Source organism: Eucalyptus grandis, chromosome 9, assembly GCF_016545825.1.
Source record: "Eucalyptus grandis isolate ANBG69807.140 chromosome 9, ASM1654582v1, whole genome shotgun sequence".
Classification (NCBI taxonomy): domain Eukaryota; kingdom Viridiplantae; phylum Streptophyta; class Magnoliopsida; order Myrtales; family Myrtaceae; genus Eucalyptus; species Eucalyptus grandis.
The window spans coordinates 27958044-27981129 of NC_052620.1; the positions used below are offsets into that span (position 1 = coordinate 27958044).

General features: G+C 42.2%; 2 protein-coding genes across 2 annotated transcripts; one reads left to right on the top strand and one right to left on the bottom strand.

The window, feature by feature from the left end:
* Nucleotides 1-1917: 1917 nt before the first annotated feature.
* On the bottom strand, nucleotides 1918-3166 carry LOC104419087 (40S ribosomal protein S27-2). The gene is made up of 4 exons (XM_010030617.3): nucleotides 3032-3166; nucleotides 2621-2722; nucleotides 2374-2402; nucleotides 1918-2280 (listed from the first exon to the last, which is right to left on the bottom strand). Exons 1-4 carry the CDS (start codon nucleotides 3032-3034, stop codon nucleotides 2154-2156), a joined length of 261 nt encoding a protein of 86 aa, XP_010028919.1. The 5' UTR covers nucleotides 3035-3166; the 3' UTR covers nucleotides 1918-2153.
* Nucleotides 3167-17800: 14634 nt separating this feature from the next.
* LOC104419088 lies at nucleotides 17801-22313 on the top strand. Its single transcript, XM_010030618.3, has 5 exons — nucleotides 17801-18384; nucleotides 18624-18776; nucleotides 20492-20912; nucleotides 21046-21153; nucleotides 21254-22313. Exons 1-5 carry the CDS (start codon nucleotides 17953-17955, stop codon nucleotides 22093-22095), a joined length of 1956 nt encoding a protein of 651 aa, XP_010028920.2. The 5' UTR covers nucleotides 17801-17952; the 3' UTR covers nucleotides 22096-22313.
* The last annotated feature ends 773 nt before the right edge of the window (nucleotides 22314-23086 follow it).

The following is a 23086-nucleotide window of genomic DNA, read 5'->3' on the forward strand; positions in this document are numbered from 1 at the left end:
GGTGGCAATGGCAATGGCGGTCGGTGGCGGTCATCGGAGGTCGAGGGTGGTCGGTGGGCTATGGGTGACAGTGATGACGATTAATGGCGGCGGCGACGATGGTTGTCACCGGTGGGGCAATGGTTGGTGACGGTTGGTGGTTGGCCGACGGTGGCCATGGCCGGCCGAAGGTGGTCGGTGGTTGGCAAGCGGCCACCCAAGGCTGCAACAAGCAAGAAAAAGAAAAGAAAAGAAAAAATTGACTTATTTCTTGAAATTGTTCCCATAAACAAAAAGCTATTTTTTTTATCGTTTTTGTTCCCAAGAACAAAAAAATAGTTTTTCTTCGCGACTAAATGGATTTATGTTCTTTTTTTGTTATAAGAAACAAAAACAATAGAAATTGGGAGAAATATAAACATTTCCTTCTTCCTCTAGCCTTAATCAGCTAAAGGAAGAAGGGAAAAAGAGAAATAAAAGGAAATTAAATAAATCGAAAAAAAAAATTGTCTACATTAACGCTAGTTATGTTAGATAAGATGGTTGGTATTCATGCCGACAAATTTGGATTAGATTGGTTGGGATTAAATTGGCCCAAATACAAAAATTTTAGCACTCAATTGGTGAAATATATATGCGCGTATATTTAGAATTGAATTAGTAAATTTACAATAAATTTAGGAGTATTTTGATAATTTTCTTATTGCATTTTTTTTTTAATTTCCCGATGGATTTTACATCGTTCACTGGCGAGAATTTTTGCAGCACCACAATACGGCGTATCACTTCTCGCACACGCCGCACAAGAGTATTTGCACGAGATCACTGCCAGGATGGTTCTAATGAGTTCAAACAAATTGTTCAGTCACTTGGATGATCTTCATGCGCTATGAACTGCCATCCACCTTTCGTTGCAAGAAGCATCGGCCGCGCCACCAGCTCGAGCTCAATGCTCTCTCTCACTCTCTCATCGTTCAACCCTAGTCCTTGTGGCGCTCGCAATTTTCCGACACATAGGGAGAAGGTCCATGGTCCTAGGCCTTTGCGACCACTTGTATTTATTCAAGTGTATCGGCAGCACAGGCCAGGTGCATAGCCTCGTGGTCTTCATGGGACACGAGCCGCCATAGTCTACGTTACCCAACATCTTACACAAACCCTTTTTTATGTGATTTCACGTAAATAATTATTTAGTTTCCCGAAAGTAGCAGAACAGAGTATGCCAAAAGGAGCACAATTCATGGCACAAGGGTTAGAATGGGCCAACTAATGAAATGGGCACAAGCACGTTTCCCCACTTTTGGTTGAACACATTCATGTGATCCAACATTTCAAACAGAAGCGAAGTAGTAACAGTTACTATGAATTAACACACTCATCAACCGTCTTTGGATGCGTTAAATTCGTATATTTAATCGAGATACTCGGGGACCTCAGAAAGTTACCGAAAAGACAGGTAATAAACACTCATCGCCTGACCATGATACTCGTGAACCTCCATGCATCCTGCTCAGACCAAAAGGGGATCACTTATACAACACTAGGCCTCAAGCACTCAAGTCAGGCTACCCCAGTTTTATAACCTCAAACAATTAAAACTAAAACTCCACCGCGCCCCAGAATGGCTTGAGAACAGAACAAAAAGTATTTATCAGTAAGCTCAGCGCATCTAAATGCAAGCCACAGACCCCCACCACCTTAGCTCTAGAGTGTATAAAATGCAAAGGTAAAATTGTGCTGTGGTTAAGGTTTCAAGCCATGCAAACAAGCCAAGAAATAGAGAGCTAACTAATGATGCGTGTGGAAAGAAACAGCCGGGAAGCCCATAATAGCAAACAACTGCTTATGCAAAAGCAAAATGCAAGTCTGCAATGCCAAAAGATCGTCTTCAAATGGTGGGTATTAGAACCAGGCGAGGCAACTTCCAGCTTACAGACATGCACAAGAAAACCGTGAACTCACTGAATGGAACACGATATATTAGAACAATCCATCATCCATCACATATGAAGAAACAAAACATATGCAGCACAGGGTAATGTCATCGAGGATTGGCAGATCACCCCAAAAATGAAACTTCAACAGAAAATACAGAACTTAGAATTTTCTCCTAAAACTAAATTTCACAGCTCTTCACCCATGGTATGCAGTCGAAAATTGTTTCTGATCATTTCTCAATCACCCTTTCTCCTAAAAGAGCAACCCTCGGTGAGTCTGGCGCGCCCTCCAGTTGGTTGGCACAAAACTGTCTGGCAGTTACCGCAAACCACCACAGTTTGAGAGTGGCTAAAAACAGTTGTTCTGCATTTCAACACACCATGACAAAAGATTAACATCGGATCACCACGAAAGAAATGAGCTTCAAATATCAGAATTACAATCGACGATACTCACATGTTGAAGCATCCTTGGCACTTCACATCCTACAACCCAGAAATAAATCAATTAATTAGACAAACTACTCCACAATTCCAAACATATCGGAAAGTTAACATAGAGGGGGACTGCGGATTATCAGATCGGCGCGCCTACAATTCTTAGAATGTAAGAACTTCCATATCGGCAGCACAATCACTCTTTGAATTGTCGAATAACAAATCACAACAATCACGATTAACTAGTAATACATCGAGGCACATACCATGAAGAAGGAATTGGGCGACTGCACGAGACGCTTGAGCTTATGCTTCCTCTTCTCAAGCTCCGCTGGCGGGTTCAGCAAATCGATGTCGTTCTGGAGCACCTATTTCACACGCCCGAAACGTAACAAACCCAAAGTCAGCACGAACTCCAACGTCGAGATCAAGCTCAACACGCAAGCAAAAAGCTCGCAGCTCCGTCTCAAGGCCACAGCCGTACGACAGCACTCGATTTCCACTTACGCCCGCTCATCGACCAAACACAAACGGAAGACGACAGAACACGAGACCCTACTAGCTTCAACCCACGACCTAGAGAAATCCGAAACACATGCAGCGCGACTATAACCGAAACAAGAGACAACATCGAAGGCGGAAGAAGCACAGGTTGAAGAGAAGAGTCGGAGCTTTACCATCTTGAAGGAAGTTCGGAGGCGGCGGCGGCGGCGGCGGAGGATGAACCCGCAGGAGCAGACGGCAAAACCCTAGCAGTGCTTGCGCGGCGGAGCAGAAAGAGGCGGAGAGAAAGACCACGAGGCGTGGTTATATAGAGAGACGGGCGCGCGTTCTGAGCCGTTGGATTGATGGAGCGTATGATCGGGGCCCGATTAAGATCTTTCACGAAACCGCCTTTCGACTTGCCCGAGTAGTTGAGTCCCTGGAAGGCTGTATGGGCCGAATTTTGGTCCGGGCCTCACCGGACATGGGCCGAATTTGGTGAGCCCGAGACGCCGGGCTCGATGGCCTCAATTTTGGAGCACAGCCTCGGGAACTTTCTTGGCCCACGAGATCAGCCGAAGGCTTCGCGATATAATTGAGCATGCATGACAGAAAATTCTCTCTTGCTCTCTTCAATCCTCGATGCTCAGTTATTGTTATTGCGTATGCAGAGTTAGTGATCAGTGTAAGCAAATTAGAAACGTCAACTCGCTCATCGCCATTAGTAAATTCTAATTAAGATCGAATGAAAATTATTGATCCGAATGTCCATGAAATACATACATTTATTTGAGTGTGATGTGTGATTTTCGTGTATTTAGATATCTGCTAATATTTCAATCATTCGTGCTATTATTTTAGATTATTCCTAATTTTTTTTTTCTTTTGGGGAAAGAATAAAAATGTTTTTGGTTCTTGTTGGGGACTTGATCAAGTTGAAAAAATTTCATCCTATATTTTTTCTCAAATTTTGAAATTTTTGGAGTTGATGAATGCTATGAGCGTCTTTTTTTGTTTTTAAATTTTTTATGAATTGGAAGCTGAGACGAGCCGAAAAATTACCGAGACTCGTTCAATAAATACTAGGACTTGTCTACTTGTTAAGTACACTAACCATTTGACTAACATGCATAAGTAAATCCCTAATTTAATTATTCTAATCTAATCTATCCACCTAATTACACTTAATTAAATCTAATCAACCTCTAAGTATCATTAGCATACTAATAAGGGATTAGTGAGTAAAACTCACTTGTTAAAAGTGGAGACTGGATCACCACGACGACGATGCGACAATGGCCAAAATCCGAATTTTCAGCAGCGTCAACGGGCACACGGACTGGGCCCAAAAGCCTTGCAAGCCCACAGCAAATGCTGGGCTTGGTTGATGGGCTAGGGCCTGCTAAAATTTTTGTGGGCTTCAAGTAGCCCAACTGCTGGGCTTGGAGAATTCGCTAGGCTGGATGCTGGGCCCGTGCTTGATTGCGTGAGCTGCTGGGTTGTTGAAGTTGCCGAGCTGATCGTGGGCTTGACTTCATGCGAGCTAGGCCACGAACAAAGAAACGGAAGCAGGCTAGTGGCATTGAAGTTCACGGACCGAAGGAGAGAGACACGCGGACGTCGTTGCTGCCGGGCGAAGGAGAACGCACGTGGGGCAACTTCGGCTGACGAGCTTGGAGGAATTCGGACGTGGCAGAGATGGGGAAATACGGGCGTGTTGGCACGAGCTTCTTCGGTTGATGCTGCTGCTTCGCTAGTGGGGCGCTACGGACGAAGGAACAGATCGTGGTGGAGCAAAAATCGAAGATGGTGGGGCGGCACAGCTTCGGTCAAGTTGACCGAACGTGAGGGTGAAGCGGACAAGTGGCGCGGGATTGGGGAGGAAAGATGGAGTTGTTCGTGCTCGGAGAGAGAGCAGGCAGTAGTGGGTGGTCAACTTCGGTGAAATCGTGCACGGCAGCAAGGTAAGCCGCTCGGTGGAGGCAGAGACAAATGGAAGTGGCTTCGCTGGCAGGGGAGCTGGGAGCGGTTGATTCGGTGTTGGACGGTGCATGAGGAAAGGAGGAGGAAGGGCAGCTTCGTAGGAAATACAGAAATGAAAGAAAGACCGAAGCTAAGAGAGAGGGATTTGGTTGCTTGGCATGCAAGAAGGAGATCGAAGGAAAGTAGAAACTGGTGAGGCTTGCGTGAGAAGTCGGCTGAGGGGGCACAAAGTCAATTAAAATATCACTCATCTTTAATGCTTTGTCTCCCAAAAGTTTTTATGTTTATCCCCTATGTCCCATAATTCTTTCTTGCTATAAAAATCCACCAAATAATCCCATTTTGAGCCAAAAATATGCAGCCCTCCCACAGCTCCGAATTTTACCACTTTAGGCTCAATTTCTTCCCGAAATTCTTCAAATCGAGGTCCAATTTTGATGAAGAAAAATCCCGTACAATTTTCTGTAAATCCCTAACACTCAAAGACTCGGCTTGGAAGTCAGAATTTCTCTCAAATGAGCTAAACCAAATTTTCGCTAATTTTCTGCGACGTCCAAATCGATTTCTCGTAAAAATCTCAGAATATCCGAAAAATCTTCGGAGGATGAGTCAACGTTCTTCAAATAGATCGTAACATGACATAGACTTAGAACCAGGGAAAAGGAGAGTAAATTTTCTGCAGGTATGCATCCCACAATGGACGAACAACTCCCGTTCAAGCCTTACAGGGACAGCCTTTTAGCAGGAAACTACTCGTCCTTTAGTTCAGAGCCTAGAGACACTCAGAGATACCAGGATGGAAACGTTTCTAACCTACCCAAGCTGCATTTCTTGGATGATCCTACCAGGCTGGAGAAGAAGAGGAGTTTAGAAAGCCATGGAGAGAATTTTCATAAAACATTCACTTTACTTCAAGGGACTCTGCCCAACACATTACACCATCCATGCCTTATATAGACGACTGGAGGTCACAAGGCAACAAACAAGGACCAAGCTCACGAGTCCAGAAACAAACAAAGGCACCGGAAACTTCCGGGAGTGAATTATTCGTACACTATGAACAATAACTGTACTGTGAACAGTACTTTCCCTAGCCTAGTGCTACAGTAAAAGTGAATAGTGACCTGCTACAGTGAAATTGTACGGACTTAGTGGTCTTGTCCGTCACGAACATTGTAGCTACAAACTAAGCCTTCTGAGCTGTCTTCTAGGAGATGTGCCTCGTATTTCTGTTCAAGGGCTTCAAGGTCTTCAGGTGAGAGGATTTGGTTCAGTCTTCGTGATGAGGATGCTTCCTCATGAACCCAATGTGATGCTTCTTCTTCAGCCCAGTTTGTGTTTTCATTTTCTTGAGTGTCGGTAGGAATTCTTGGCTGAGGCCAGTTGGATGCCTGTGCATAGAAAGATGTGTCCATATTTTGGAATGCTGATGAAGGTCCCTGTTCGTAGGGATCCTGGGACAGAGGGCCTCCAAAGCGCGCATAGGGTCCTGGGTGGATTGAACAATGTTATCTTCGCTTGTCATTTCATGCTTTTGAGACGATGTAGCTTGTCTGTATTGTCCGAGTGCTTCCTTACCTTCTGGTGCTAGGTCATAATGATCCCATGCAGTGGGTATATTATGCCAAATATCTCCAGGAATGGTTTTGTTTTCCTGGCATAGGATTCTCTAGAGTTCTCGGTATTCATGTTCACAAAGTCTAACAGATCTTGGATAAGATTTGTGAATTAGTGCTTCTCGGCTATCCAAGTAAGGTCTATAGGATGTGGTTCCTATTTCCTGTGGAGCATCAATGATTCTTCCATTGTTTGTGAAAAAATGCCATGGACGTCTGAAAAACAGGATGGTATGGACTTCGGGATTCGGTGTCATGGTTCTCAGTTCCTTTTCCAAGAGTTGTTTCCAGTAAGTAGGAGAATAGAACCAGTTAAGAAAGTTTAAGAGATTCTTATCACTTTCTTTTTCAACATTTCTTCCAAGTAAGAATATTCTGGTGATGGCAATGAACCTTCTGGTTGGAATTTCCATGGCTATCAGGTGCTTATTGGTTAAGTACCACAATAACGTCTTGAGCTGTTCAGGGAAATCATCTTCCTTCCAAATAAGAGGATGAATGAATTGATAATTCATATTTAACCCAAAGGGTAAAGAATCGAACCTCCATTGAATCTGAATAGGTCAGTGTGGCTTTGCCACATGAGATTCTCAAGTTCTCGGTAAGGCTGTCATTAAGTTTCTTGAATAATCTCACAGGGATGTTTCCGGTTTGCAAATCTTTGATCTTCTCAATTTTGTATTTCACTTCATGATTGAGCATATGGAATGCAGGCCTCTTGATGTACATGTTGATTTCGGCTGGTGCTTTTGGCCTTGATAAGAAGTCAGCAAGTACATTCTTCTTTCCAAGAATATATTTGGTTTCAAAAGTATTTTGAGAACCATTCAGCCCATCGAAGCGTTGGGAATTTGGAATGCATTTACATTTAAACTTGGTCATCGAGGGAAAGATGCCATGTCTAATTCTACCGGGAAGTGGTGGCCTATGAGATGAAACTCAAACTTTTTTTATTCCATTTTCTTGCTAAGATTTCTTTGAAAGTGGAATGGTGATGCATTTCAGCTTGAGAAAACTTTCCACTTTTGTCGGCACGGGGTGTCTCTTACCATCAATTTCTTCAAAGAGGATGGCTGCCCAATATTCATCACTGGCTTCAGTTTGAAGGATTCTTTTCCCTGTTGATGGTATTTGTAGTGGTGGGAGATTCTACATAATCTCCTTAAGCTCGGCTTGCTTTGTCGAGTTTTCCCCAAGGTGGGGAATTCTTCTTCAGCATGGATTGCAAAGGAATCAGAAGCTTTGCAATGTTTGGGACAAAAACCCTGAGATAATTGATTATCCCAAGAAATTGCTGAATTTGTTTTGTTGTGAAGTTATCTTGAGGAAAATTTAATAATTCTTGAGTGATATGTGGCTGGATAGTATGTACCTTTGTTGAGGTGCATACCAAGAAGTCGATTCTGTTTGGGCAATGTTCATCTTTCTTTGAGAAAGCATAATACCATGCATTTTCACAATTTCTGCAAACTACTCAAGGAGTTGACAGTGTGACTGCTCATCAGGACTGTAGAGTAAAATATCGTCGATGTATACGGCTGCACTCGACAAGATTGGTTGAAAAATACGACACATGGCCTTTTGGAAAAGGGATGGTGCTACCTTTAGGCCAAAAGGAAGAACTTTCCATTGAAAGTCTTGGTTCGGGATCTGAGAATCTGTTTTGGATGCATCTTCGGGATGGATGCCCAATTGCCAAAATGCGGCTTTGAGGTCAATTTGGAATAGATATGGGCCTTGGTTAGACCAATAAAGAGAGAATCTCTAGATGGTAAAGGGAACTTATCATCCTGGAGGAAAAGATTGAGAGGTTGATAGAATCGGACCTGAATTCGCGGTTAATTTCCATTCCACGCGTTTTTAGCGTGACCTAGACTATCGAGTAGTTTTCGGAAATTTTTAATACAAATGACCTGTGGTCAATTTTCTTCGAGCCACTATGAACCCACTCGACACATTGTCAACTCTCTATTGTTGTGAACATCTAGAGGATTCAATTACGGACACAGAGTACCAAAACGATAGAAAAATTAGTCTAGCGCCGGCCGACGAGAATTTTCCAATTATGATTAACCACTCATCTCAATTGAACCGACCTATCTTTGATCTCTAATCGATTTATATATGTGCCGTAATGATCTCGACAGATGAGCATGACCAAGTAACCGATCTCTGGTCGAATTCTCAAGTCTATTGCATTAAAATTCCTTAATGGCTTCCTCAGATAGTTTAGTTATCTCGAGAGTAATCAGCTCTGAGAACAGCCTTATAAACACATCAATGAAATGCCCAATTTATTTAGTAGAAAACATGATTGAAAATATAGTATGTCACATCCCACATTTTCACGTCGGGTCCACATAAGAAGGAAGGTTCCTCCTCTTTTTCTCCATTTGATGTGGGACGAGGATAAGTGCATGCAGCACTCAAGAACCATTTTCTTCACTGAAGACCCATTTCTTCATTGTCTCTTAATTGTTGCCTCCATCTTATTCAAGCCCCCACTGTCAAATTCCGTCGTTCAGTATCACCACTACTTTTGGTAATTTCGCTCAAGCTATATAAATCAACTGACACTTTATGTACAACTTGTCAAATTAGCAAAAGTTTAAGATTGCCATCTTCTTTATCCGATTCTTGATGTTCCTATCCATTGAAGAAAATACATTGTGATACTTGACATTTGCTTTCCAACCTGGAAGCCTCCAGACATAATTCCTTGACAATTTTTATACTAGTTCCATGTATAAGACAAGTTCGAAAGACTTGAGAATAAATATAATGTGTGAATCTTGTGTTTGGAAGTCTGATTCTGTTTATGGGATGGATCCTCCTTGCTAAATTGGCTTTCTTTAGTAATTCGTGAACCTCGTTCCACTTTATATTAGCGTGTTGCAGTGTGGCAATGTTCATTACGTCTATCAGCAAAATTCTTGTTTTCCTTTTTGCCTTTTCTTTTTGGTTAACGATGGCAATGTTTTCCATGTAACCGTTAGTAGATAAAATAATGAATTTAAGAAAAGATCAACTCAACAATGACACCTAAAAATTATAGAATTCAGCTATTGATTTGAACAAGGAGTGATTGAATATTGCCACAGATGTCATGATTTCACATATTAATTGCAATGTGGCAATCTTCAGAAATTTCTATGGGAAAAATTCTCACTTTCTCAGTTAACCACATCACGTTGCAATGGCAATGTTCTCTATGGAGCCCTCAGTAGATAAATCTTGATAGGTACGTGTAGGATATGATGATGCTGATTTGGAACTATTGGTCACTTTCATCAAAGTATCGTAGATCGATTTTGTTCTCACCAAGAAGTTGTTTCACTGCATAAATCACGAGGCCTTTACTTGTTAGATTTTCTTCAGTAGGGTAGGGCATGTGGGTGTCGTCTAACTTAACATGCGTTTTCAGTTTCGTCCTCTAACATTCTTCTTTTCCTCTAGTTCAATAAGGCTCAGCTTAAACAATGCGATGATTCTCCCTTCACGTCTTGTTAGTTCCATCGCTAAAAAAAGATTTTGACTGATATTTTCCTTTGATACGTGCTTGATCTCCAATTTGAAAGTGTGACAGCCCAAGCGGCGGTGCACGGGGAGGAGGGATGGCAGTGCGTCTGCGCCTCGATCCCCGGACATGTGCAGAGAGGGGGCATATCTCCTGTCTCACATTGTCTAAGGAGGAAATTCTGAGCTGCCTTATAAGGCAATGGGCCCTCTAACTATATATATGCATTTTATTGGAGTAGTATGAGTTGCCTCGAGAAAATCAAAACTGTGAGGACTTAGTACAAAGGGTGTTACAAGTGTGGACAATGGTGCCTCCACTTAATTGTAAGATGATGGGAGTGATCAATGTTCTCCTCCTGATTTCTTCCTCAGCTCACAATAAGAATGGCTTGTTCTCCATCGACGTGGTCATTGAATCTGTTGCTTTTGTTAGAACCCCTTCTGCATTTCGTACTTTTATTTATGAGGATCCAAATTCTCCTTTCCCTACCGAATCCGGAAGATACCATCTTTGTGTGTCATTTGCTTGTCCCTGGGTGTGCAGGTGCCTTGCATACTTGAAAATTTAAAAAACTTGACAAGATCATTGGCCATACGGTAATGGACATAGTAAAAGTGTTTTTAGTTGGGGGAAAGACACTAGAAGTTTTAAAAGTTGTATATAACTCACTAGTTATTTTCGGATAGCTTAAATGCCACTTTAAAAAAAAACGATAAACTATATGCCAACTCCAATTTGGGTCATCGAAAATCTCTCGTGACTATATTTTAATAATTTTTCAGTCCTATGTGACTCACCAGCGTGTCCAGTCGACATATAACACCTAAACAACATTGTATAAATAAGTTGATGAGTGATTATTTGAGTGCCAAAAATCGTAAATATGGATATTTTGAGTGCCAATTGTTATTAAAAGTGATAACTTAAATACCAATTTTTATTAAAAAGTAATTATTTCAATGCTGATCTCAATTAAAAAGTGATCACTTGCGACATTGTTTTGGATGTCTATGTTGATAGGATTTTTTTTTTAAATGTGTCAAATCATATTAAAAATTTAATTATAAATTCCACATAATCAATTTGACCGGAATTTCTTGCCGGATGTATTTAAGTGATCGTTTTTATCCGATTTGACACTTGAGCGAATCAACAAAACTTTTAGCATTAAAGTAAGTACCGTACACTAATTTTAGCACTTTTAGGGTCCCTCTCCCATTTTTAGTTAGCTAATGTTGTTGTTATTTGATCAGTTTTGTAATTATTTATTTCATGTCAGGTCGTCAAATCGAAGTGTGAGAGAAATTTACGAGATTGCAAGTACGATCTACTCTCGAAAATATTCGGTTCCTCTATGTGACATTTCTGTGAAAAGGTGATTCTATTTTCCTCACTGCTCCATGAGTTTTAACTTTTTAGCTTGCAAGTTGACAGTGCTCACAACATATCTATTGCGCATTATGCTAGGTTTTATGGGAGAAGAAGCTGAAGACAATCGTCAACAACGAGAGCTCCGAGATCATTCGCATGCTTAATTCTGAGTCCAATGGTTTAATAGAGAATCCCGATCTTGACCATTATCCTCCTCACTTGCAACCCCCGATCTTTGCTCTTAACTTTGTGATTCATGTTTCTTTTTCAAACTAAACTCCTCTTTGGCTTATCTGATAGAAATAATCTAATCGAGTTCTTCCCATAAATCATTTTCAGTTAATACACTTAAATCACGTGATTTTTGTGTAGCTAAGCATAGTTTTATTATATGATTTATTTTTATCCAGATGGACCCAAATCCATATCAATAATGCAAGGCACAGAGGAGAAACCATTTCCCAGTTCATTTTTTTTTTCCAAAATACAATGAATTTAAGAAAAGATCAATTCGACAATGACACCTAAGATTATAGAAATTACCTATCAACTTGAAAAGGGAGTGATTACATATATCCTAAGTGTGATGATATCTCACATGTCAACTTTGATCGCACACTAAAATCCAAATGAGACATTACAAAAATCTGTAACGATAGATATGTACACACATTATCATAATAACACTATGTTGCAAATATTTAATAAATTTCTTTGTAAACTATCAACAACTCGGTGTTCTCCGGATATGAATTTTTGTCCACCCAAATGAATCACCTTATGTTAAATGGTACGAATTTTTTTTTATTATCTTCCTAAAATGGTTATGATTTTGTACATTATAGTTAACTTGAGCGAATAAAAACAAGAAAAATTTTCGCAACACAGTGCATGTGAGCTTAATTCACATGCACTACTAAATAAGACGGGCCTCACATGATCTAGATAGATGGAGCTGGGTTCATATGATCCGAGTGCACCTAATACTAGCTCATGGAGTATTTTAAAACGACTTAAAAATCCCTCTATAAAACGTATTTGTCATTTATTTTATTGAATCAGGGAAATTCAAGAAGACAATCAAATCATTTATCTGCTTTGGGGCATTGTGATGTGTGCTATTAAGAGACACACTAAAGAATTAAGGAAAAAAATAATGAAAACTATAACTCGCGATTTATACAATGTCGTGTAGCTTACACTTAGGCCCTGTTTGGTAACCATCCAAACAGGGCCAAATTCTGATTCTTTGTTCCCGGAATTAGTTTCGGCCTAGAATCGCGTTTGGTAAAATGTTTGTTCAGGGAGCAGTTGGAATAGATTCAAAAAAAAAAAAAAAAAAAAAATGATTCTTGTTCCGGGAACGAATTTAAGAATCAAAATCAAGAAATTTTCTTCTTCCCTTCGGTCAATCTCGCGACCGCCGTCCACCATCGTCCGCCACCATCCGCCGTCTGCCCCGCCGTCGCCGCCCGGGCTGCCGGTCCGGCGGCTCGCCGGACCGGGCGAGTGCAGTGAGCTCACCGGAGGCAAGCCCGACCACCGGTGAGGCTTGCCTCCCGGATCTAGCGGGCCGAGCCTCGCCCAGGCTGAGGCAAGCCTCGCGATGCCCGGCCCACCGGTGGCCGGCGAGGCTCGCCTAGCCACCGGCGAGCTCGCCCAACCCCGACGAGGTTGGCACGGCCACCGGCGGGGCTCGGCCTCGCCCGGATCGGCGAGGCTTGGCCGACGAGGGCCGGCCTCGCCGAGGTCGGTGGCGCTGCGGTGAGGTCGCCGGCGAAGAAGAAGAAGAAGAAGATGAGAAAAAGAAAAGAAAAAGGAAAAAAAGAAAAAGAAAAGAAAAAAAGGAAAATGAAAAGAAAAAAATGAAAAAAATGAAAAGAAAAAAAGGAAAAAGTAAAAAAATTATTTAAAAATTAAAAGAAATTGATTTAGAACGAAATTAATGAACACGGTACCAAACACAATTCTATTCCCGAATCGGAAATTTTGGACGATTCAAACGGCTTAAAATGCTTAGAATCGGTTCAGGGAATAGAATAAAAAAGAATCGGTTACGATCGGAATCTATTTCAGGGAGAGAATCGTTACCAAACGCGTCCTTAGTGTGCGTGTACCTATTTTTTACGACGAAAAAGCCGCGACATCAAAGCAAATAATATAGTCCCCAATCATGCATCTTCTCTGCCTTTTTTTGTTTTTGGTCAAGATCTTCTCTGCCTTTCTTGGATTTTGTGATTTCGTTCGATTCCCCGCTACACACACTCCCAAAAAAGATAAAAAAACAATTGACACGACGACAGAGGACGCGGGCCCCCGGGTTAAGTGCTGTTATTGCCCACATAAACAATGGACTATGGAAGCGCATTCTGACGCCTTATAATCCCCGTGAAGCTCTGGAGTTAAAATAGAGTTAAAATGCTGTTAGCTGGTTGAGGTGCTTCTGGATTTTGATTCGCCCTTTGACAATGTTTCTTGCTTGTAGTCACGTTTGCTTTGTCTCGGATATAAAATTTCGAGGGGGACAGTTGAAGAGTCAATAGTAAAAGTCATGAAGATTTTACGATCAAGAAGTACAATGACTAATGAAAGAAACATAACTGACGACTACAAATTTTTGAGGAGATGTCTACTTGCCCAGTGGTCGTGTCATGCCCGAGGATCCTGCACCGTACATTATAAGTGATTCTAATGTATTAGGACCTAAGCATTTTCTCAGTCTGATTTTCGTTTTGTGTTTTTTTCTTTTTTCCTTCTTGCTCGATAAGCATTAGAAGGCTGTGTAAGAACTAGCTAGGAAACATCCAATGATCTAGCTGAACACGGAAGCATGGTTTCCTGGAATAAGTGGATATTTCTATTTGATATTTAACTACGTTCTTTATAAATTCTTTATCATACTCTGTTTAACCTGGACAATTATTGTTTCGTTACCTACAGGTTGGCTTGTTGGAGTTTGAAAAAGTAATGCTAGTAGAAATTTGTGGAGCACATGAAGCTCGCTATCAAAAAATTCTTGAGGATTTCGGAAAGATTTTTACTTGATTATGATGTTTAATCCCGATAATTAACCGACGTTTCACACTTCCTTTGAGTTTCCATCTTTGCATGCCTCACCCAATAATAATTAGCTTTCTCCTTTTGCTCTCTTGACCTGTATATTCACATGTCTTTTACGTGAAGTTGTGAGCTGTAAATTTTCCCACCATCTAAATAAACCGGTTTTATATGGATATAATTTTTGACTAATCGCCAATTAATATGTCAACCTTTCACACAAAATCAACCATTATTGGCGGAACCGGAATTCAACTATGGTGTCCCCCTTTGTTTATTCACTTTTGCTTACGGTCTGTAGCCATGTTAACCGACGTTTCACACTTCCTCTGAGTTTCCATCTTTGCATGCCTCACCCAATAATGATTAGCTTTCTCCTTTTGCTCTCTTGACCTGTATATTCACGTATCCTTTACATGAAGTTGTGAGTTGTAAATTTTCCCACCATCTAAATAAACCGGCTTTATATGGATATAATTTTTGACTAATCACCAATTTATATGTCAACCTTTCACACAAAATCAACCATTATTGGCGGAACCGGAATTCAACTATGGTGTCCCTTTGTTTATTCACTTTTGCTTACGGTCTGTAGCCATGTTAACCGACGTTTCACACTTCCTCTGAGTTTCCATCTTTGCATGCCTCACCCAATAATGATTAGCTTTCTCCTTTTGCTCTCTTGACCTGTATATTCACATATCCTTTACATGAAGTTGTGAGCTGTAAATTTTCCCACCATCTAAATAAACCGGCTTTATATGGATATAATCTTTGACTAATCGCCAATTTATATGTCAACATTTCACACAAAATCAACCATTATTGGCGGAACCGGAATTCAACTATGGCGTCCCCCTTTGTTTATTCACTTTTGCTTACGGTCTGTAGCCATGTTAACCGACGTTTCACACTTCCTCTGAGTTTCCATCTTTGCATGTCTCACCCAATAATGATTAGCTTTCTCCTTTTGCTCTCTTGACCTGTATATTCACATATCCTTTACATGAAGTTGTGAGTTGTAAATTTTCCCACCATCTAAATAAACCGGCTTTATATGGATATAATCTTTGACTAATCACCAATTTATATGTCAACATTTCACACAAAATCAACCATTATTGGTGGAACCGGAATTCAACTATGGCGTCCCCCTTTGTTTATTCACTTTTGCTTACGGTCTGTAGCCATGTTAACCGACGTTTCACACTTCCTCTGAGTTTCCATCTTTGCATGCCTCACCCAATAATGATTAGCTTTCTCCTTTTGCTCTCTGACTGTATAACCCTCCATCTGTTCGTACGTTGCTAAAAATTTAAATTCGGATAGTGCATTTGGAAAATAGACAACCCAAAGGCTTTTATGTTTGTATCTATTTTTCCCTTGACAAAAAACATTTTTTTCTCAAAATTTAGGATCCCTGTTTTTAGCTTCTCCACGAAGCATAATTTAAGCAATGAGGTTGTGCCCCTTATAATAAATAACTTTCCTTACCTAAACGCCTACAAAGTTATTGCTACTTTTTCACTAAGAGAATCAAAATAAATGCAAAGACATAAGGATTTCTCTAGTCTAATTTTCTTCAAGCTAAACCACCATGAAGTTCCTTACATATTTTACTTTTGAAATAAATTTTACAATAATTATATAAATCAATGCGTAAACATCGACCAGTTGCGCACATAATGCAAGTTAAATTGTAGTGTCCCCTTTTCAACTACAAAATAAGAAGTCGGAGAAACAAACATCTGGATAAATTTATATTTTTTTGTCGTTACTTATTAGAGGAAAACCAAAACCCTTAGAAATTTTGCTGTCAGCAAGCAAAGCACAACGTGGCAATCTTCTATGGTAAAAATTACGGACGGGCGCGGGCGAACAGGGATGGGGGATCGTATTCCCTGGGGCTACCCCGAGAGGCGGAGCTTTTTCAACCATCGGCCCGCATCCCGCCAGGGGAAAAAAATTCATGAAATTTTCTTAAATTTGTGTACGACAAATAATTAGTACATTCTACTTTAAAAAATATATATATACACATATATACACACACTTTATAATGATGGGATACATTGAAAATTCTAAGACTCATTAAAATAATACAACTTAGTTCTAAAAGCTTATCATAAAATTGTAAAGAAATCTTGAAACTTTTTAAAATATAACTTGATAAATCAGTCAAATCAAATCATTATATTAATAAAAAAAAATTAAAAGCTTCAACACTCAATTAAATACTCAATTAATTTTTGTAACAAGTTCTAAACTTAATTATACTTTTGGAAAGTTTTAAAGTTTTATGACTTAATTATATTTTTAAAAATTTTAAGGTTTAATCGTACTTTTTGTAATCAATTTTAAGACTTTTAATGCAGTTTTTCCAATCATAAAAAAAAAAATTAAAATTCACAATCTCACATGGGCGGCCTTTCGCATGCTTTGGGTGCCTTTGGGAGTAGCTTTAGAAGGGGGCTTTGGGCATCAAAAGCCTTTTGGGCAAAAAATGGGTGTTTGGGAACCGAACTTTCGAAGCCTCTTAATGGGAAAGCAAGTCACTTGGAAGGCTGAAAGCCCAGGCAGCCTTGAGGCTGCCTTGGGCTTTCAGCATTCTCGCATCTTTGGGAGCTTCTTGTTCATCTTTTATTTTTCCAAAATTATCCTCACGAATTTTTTGTTTTTTCCGGTGCGTATCCTTGTATGAACACTTTGTTCATCTTCTTCGGCGAGCCTCGGGGTCGGGCGACCTCCAACGAGGGTCCGCCGGAGGTCGCGGAGTCGGCGGAGGTCGCGGGTCGGCTCGCGGGTCCTCGTGGCGGCCAGGATCCAGTCGCAGCGACCTCGGCTGCGCGACCTCTCGCAGCCCTGGATCTGGTCGTCGGAGGTCGCGCGACCTCGCGGCGACCCGGATCGGTCGCCGGACTGGTTGCCGCGAGGTCGCGCGACCTCCGGCGAGCAGATCTGGTCGCGCGACCTCACCGCGCGGGGACCGGATTCGGTCGCGCGACCTCCGGCGACGCGCGAGGTCGCGCGACTGCACCTGCCTCCCGACCCGATCACGGTCGCGGAGATCGCGGCGGTCGCCCGGAGGTCGGCGACGGCCCCGCCCTTGCTAGGTCATTTTATTTTTTAATTTTTCTTTTGATAATTTTTTTTACCACAAAACTCTTTTGTAAATGTAATTTTCCAAACACTATTTTCTTTCAAAGCACTTCACAAAGAACTTTTCAAAGTATAATTCTACCAAATAGGTTTGCGTTTTGAAAAATACGCTTTAAATCAAAGATCTTTGCGTTTTCCTAAAGGCTTTCAAAAGCGATTCCCAAACGCACCCTTTATCATCCCTGCCAAAAGCGAAAACCCCATCAACGAAGCTAAATCCTCCGTACAGCGTGTCGTTTAGCGAACGGTGAACGGTCACTTCCCCCCCTTTTTCTCTTCCCTGTCCTCTGCATTTCGCGAACTGAGCATTCGTCGCTCGTCAGTCGTCACCGTCACTTCACCCCGACACCGAAACGCCGCAGCACCACCAGCAGCCCAGCCGCGCACGGCGGAGCGAGAGCAGGCAGCGATGGAGCGCCCCATCATCCCGGCGACCCCTCCTTCCCTCGATCGGCACGGCGAAGCTCTCCCGTCCCAGAGGACGAGGAACGACGTCTGCTTCAACTGCAACAAGCAGGGCCACTGGAGGAAGGACTGCCCCGGCCAGCCCCCCGCCGGATCGCACCCGCCCGCCGCCGCCGCGGCGTTTCCTTCCCTCGATCGGCGAAATGGGGCTCCGTCTCAGGGGATGAGGAACGACACCTGCTTCTCCTGTAAGAAACAGGGCCACTGGACGAAAGACTGCCCCGACAAGTCCCCGTCCAAGTCGTCGCAGCAGCCGCCGTCCGCCGACGTACCGGTGCTCCAGTGCCGGTGCGGTGCCGGCGCATGCGTCGTCCGCACCTCCCATACCCAGCAGAACCCGGATAGGAAGTTCTACAAGTGCCTCGAGAGAGCCCCTGTTAGTCCAATCTCGCCTCTCCAGACGAAATTTCTACGCTTTTCTATTTGTCCTGCATTTCTTCCAAAGTCCGTTCTTTTTTGTTTCGACATATCTTCGAGTTTCTGCATCTTTCTTTCTCTAGTTCTTTCTGGCGAAAAGCCATCTCCTTTTCCTTCTGGGTATTCCTGTTTTCCTGCATCTCGTTCTGATTTCCTCTCATTTTGGTTACTTTCTTTTGGCGGTGAGTTTGTTTGCAGGATGGTGATGGTGTTGGTGGGTGTGGTTTCTTTGCGTGGTGCGACGAGTACAGCGCTCCGATGTGTACCTGTGGTGCTGGGAGATGCAGGATCAGCTTTTTTGAGGATCCTCCGCATCAGGGTAGAAAATATTTTTCTTGCCGTATTAAAAAGGTTCGATTTCTTCCCTTTTTGACACGCTTCATCTTCTTCGAGTGCCGACATGGTTTGCCCCGAACATGGTTGTTATCTTTGTGTTGGCTGTGAAGTTACTGAAGTGGTGGGATGGAGTTAGAGGATCATTCGTTTCTGTCGGAAGCCTTTGATGAGTTTGGCTTGGGATTGAAGGCGCAGTCCGTTGCATGTTCGTTTTTCTCTCTTTTGGGCGTAGATGAGGGAGAACTTAAGTTTTGCGATCATTGAGGTTGTTTCGGGGAAAAATCATTTGGAAATTATTTTTCTAAATCTATGTCGCATAAAAAAATTGCACAATGAAAATTATTGTCAGTATCCACAATGATCTATATCTAAATATTTGCATTGACGGTGAAAATATTTGTTAACTCAAGTGATCGTTTTTAGACAATTGTTTTCCTCTTTTCAATATTTCGCGAAAAAACACACCTTTGTTTATAATAAAAATGCACCCTTGGTTATAATCTCTAGTTGGTTATAATCCCTCTGCTTCGTAGTTCCTTTTACAGGACTTGCCAATGTTGCCTTATTGGCGAGAAGAATGAAATTTTGCAGTTAGGAAGGGGGAGAAAGGGTCTCTCTGTTCCAACATTTGGGCGTTATTAGCATTCATGGTTGCAAGTTTTCCTACTGATAGTTGTGGTAGATCCTTCAGGATTGTGGCTTGTCTTGCTCAGTCGGAAGTGACTATGTAGTCTATTGGTACTGTTTAAGTTCATATATGTCCCGAAATGGAAAGAGTATATAGGTAATACATAAGTCCCCTCATGCCCTTGCATCACTACCGAATTGCAAATCACGTCCCAGTTCCCCTTTACCTCGCCCCACCCACACGTAACTAACCAACTTCTTGCTTTGAAGTCCTTTGCTTCTTGCCTTGGTTTCCAGTTAGACGTTGTTGACAGTCCTGCTGGCTTTGTGGCCTTAGAACTATCATAGCTCACCCATGCCGCCTCTGGTGTTGCTCTTGCAGAAGTAGTTTTTAGGATCTGTAGTTTTTTAAATTCTCTCCTTCACACCAAAAAGTGGCTAAATGAATAAGTGGTGAAGTATGCTGAATCTTGTTGTACTTCGATGAACAGTTATTTTCAGATTGTACCTATTTCTCATTGGCTAGTACCGACAAGTTGCTAACCAAAAGTTGGGGATTGCAGCTGGGGGCTTCTTGCTGGAGCTGATAGCTCTTGTAGCTGAAGTTTTTTCTGCTTGTAGTTTGAGGCAGCAATTATGTATATGAAGCCCAATCCAAAGCTGCAGTTTTGGTGGTTCTTTGGTCCATTGTGACTTTTTCATAGATTGTGTGTAAAACATAGAAGCTTTGTTGTCCCTAACATTGTCATCGAATTTCTAAGATGATTTGGGCAGAATTTTGGCATAAAAGAATTCATTGTTGCATCTTATTCATAACTTCCAACACGTCCTCTAGTAGGCCTGGTGAAATGCAGTTAAGGAGAGTGGCAATGGGAAATCCTGTCTTATAAATTTTTCCTTACTCTTACCTATGAATTACTAAAAGTGTAGCAAATCTTCCTAGTCTCTGCAGATTGCGTGGAAATTGTCCCCTTCCATATTTTGCAAGTTTGCTAGGTGCCAATCTTGTTTCTTTCCTTGTGCTCATTGGTTCTGATCATCTGATACTCACAAGATTGCACTTTTGGCTGTTGTTTATTTAACTTGTGTTGGCTTGAACACAGGGACATGGAGCTTGTGATTTCTTTCAATGGGCAGATTTTCTGGCAGAAAATGTGGCCTCCAAAGATGTTGCGACTTCTGTTGTTGCACCTCCGGAAGTCATGGAAATTGAGTCGACAATGGTGGATGCTGGTGAAGATTACGAGGTAGATCCATTATCGATGATGGATAGTGGAGAGATTCAAGGAGTCATTTGCAGATTCTCTGCACAGGAACGTGATGTGAGGGGTTTGGAGAGTGAGAGTTTGACTCCCGAGGGCAATTTGGATACTCAAGAGTTAACTGTGGAGGATGTGGATTTGGGGGAGTCTACTCCAGAGCAAATGCAGCTTGTTTCTTGTCTAACATCTCCAGCTAGTCTCAGACAGCAAGAATACTTGAGGCGGATATCAGCTGCTGGTGGCATGCTTGCTGGAAGTAGAGGTACCCTATGAGTCATCTTGAGGGTTTTTTCTTCACCGTGGGCACTTGGTTTTTTTTTTTGTCATTCACGTGTAGCTGACTGTTATTGTAATATCGTTGGAAGTCTTTAGAACATTTGCGATTTGGGTGGCAGATAATGTCGATATGCTCAGGGGCGGTATAGTTATAAGCTGGCATGGGCGTCTTGCTTTCTCTCCTCGGGCAAGCTTAGCTCATCCATCTCCAACGCGTTCCTTCTGTGGTAATTGCACTCTTTCTAGCGTCCACCCCCTTCTTAATTAACCTCTATTTGGGTTGGCAAATCTTGGATTGTAATATGAGTTGTGTTCCTTATGGACTAGGAATTTTTCCTTCTCTCGCTGTTGATCATATGGACATCAGTAGCATTGAGCAAAGTCATGTACCTCAAGCTTCTATGGAATCTGATATCGACAATCAAAACCTCCGGGTTTCTGTCAGCAACAGCTTCTTGGCAGAGCATGTGTCTAGAACAAGAAGTGAAGTTTCCAGATTCCAAAGTCATCCTGAATTGGTGTCAAACCATTGGAGCAGAGGGAAAGTGTCGGTGTTAAATCAGATGGCAAAGCTGGTTCAGAAAGACATCATTGATCTGCTTGAGAAGAATTCGCTTGATCACGCACATCTGGAACAGGAGGCTAGAGATCGCCTTGACTGTCTAGATTTTCTCCCTGTTGACAATAGCCAATTCAAAGAGGAAGTGAAGGAGGTCCTCCTCTGTGCTTCCCGGCTTGCAGAAGCTGAACGTCCCATCAATGAAACTGCAATGCCCGACATCCTAGAGCACTTCAGTTGTGCAAAGAAGAGGTTTAATGATGTATCCGAGAAACATTCAGTGACATCGGGTGCATATGCTGCTTGTGATGGACGACACAAATGTCTCCAAGAAGATTACCGCCGTGCGAAGGAGACAATGCTCAGGATCGAGGCAGAGTTGCATGGGTGCGAGGTGGAGCGCGCGGAGCTCCAGGGATGGCTTGCCGAGACAACTCGAGAGCTGGTAGAAACCAAGAGCAGCATGGAGGAAGCTTCTCGGGAAGTTTCCTTGGTGGTGCAACGTAGGGAAAGTGAGAGGTGCGCCGCAAGGGCTGCCTTGGATAAGGCAAGGCTCCAACTCCGCAGTAATCTTCGAAAAAGAGCATCCGTGGTAACTAACCAACTTTAAAATACTACGATCTGCATGTTCCGTGTTTAACTCTATGCCTGTACCTATTACGTCCCGTCTTCTGTACCCTATATATGCATGTAAAAGCTAGTTTTAACCGGTGTAAGTGAACCAAGCATGACTCAGTTCTTTAAGCATGACATGTGAACATCAGACTCTGTTTCTCTGTTAAACTGGAATAGCTTGTTAGTTGTATGACTCATCTCTCTCTACCTCTCTCTCTCTCTCGAAGCAGCACACTGCCTCTGCTATTTCCAGAACCCTTTTCTTTGATCAACTGAAGACGGACGAGCGTAAAGTTGTAAAGTTCATGATCGTATTCATATGATAGTGAATGGATATTAGGTTATGTGGGAAAAGAGTAAATGGCGTGGTGCTCTTATTGCGTGAATAGTTAAAGATCTTACTTAATTATGCAGATGAAGGAGAAGATGGCAAAAACATTGAACGTGATCGATTCTGTCGCAGGCTACGCAATTTAAGTCCATGGATGTCGTTTTGCTAATTTACAACTTACAAGTTATTTGTCATATTTGAAGAACCAAGCTTCATCTTGAAACCCGACAACCGTAGAGGTGTGCACGCGATGCGTCTCGGGTTCTAGATCATCCGATTGCATGCGCGGGTTCTGAACATCGCAATCCGCATATCAAACTCACGTCCACTTCAGTCCGCTCGACAAGTCCCAATCAAAATGAACATCTTACTCCCCAGTCCAGTAGACGAAGCGAAGACCAATCCGAGGTCCAGGAACAGTCAATCTCCTTAAAAACCATCGTCGGTCTGTCTTTTCCTAAAGATCTTATGACGATAGAAAACCATAGACCCAACATCGCTGACGAACGAGGAAGTAGCAGTTTCGTGCCATCACAAGGATCCTATACTGTTTTCTGGGCGAGAATCTCGTCAGGTGCTGGCGAGACTGACGATTCCGTGTGTGTAATGTGCAGCACGGGAAACAGACAAAGCAGAGAAGACGGGTGCTCTTCAA

What these genes read in the sequence shown, in the direction of transcription:
- LOC104419088 (XM_010030618.3), top strand. Translation starts at nt 17,953, where the DNA reads ATGGAGCGCCCCATCATCCCGGCGACCCCTCCTTCCCTCGATCGGCAC. An exon ending in AGTGCCTCGAGAGAGCCCCT is followed by an intron (nt 18,385 to 18,623) that starts GTTAGTCCAATC and finishes GTTTGTTTGCAG; the next exon opens with GATGGTGATGGTGTTGGTGG. An exon ending in TCCAACGCGTTCCTTCTGTG is followed by an intron (nt 21,154 to 21,253) that starts GTAATTGCACTC and finishes CTTATGGACTAG; the next exon opens with GAATTTTTCCTTCTCTCGCT.
- LOC104419087 (XM_010030617.3), bottom strand. An exon ending in CGCCCAATTCCTTCTTCATG is followed by an intron (nt 2,403 to 2,620) that starts GTATGTGCCTCG and finishes TCTGGGTTGTAG; the next exon opens with GATGTGAAGTGCCAAGGATG. An exon ending in TGCCAAGGATGCTTCAACAT is followed by an intron (nt 2,281 to 2,373) that starts GTGAGTATCGTC and finishes GTTGAAATGCAG; the next exon opens with AACAACTGTTTTTAGCCACT.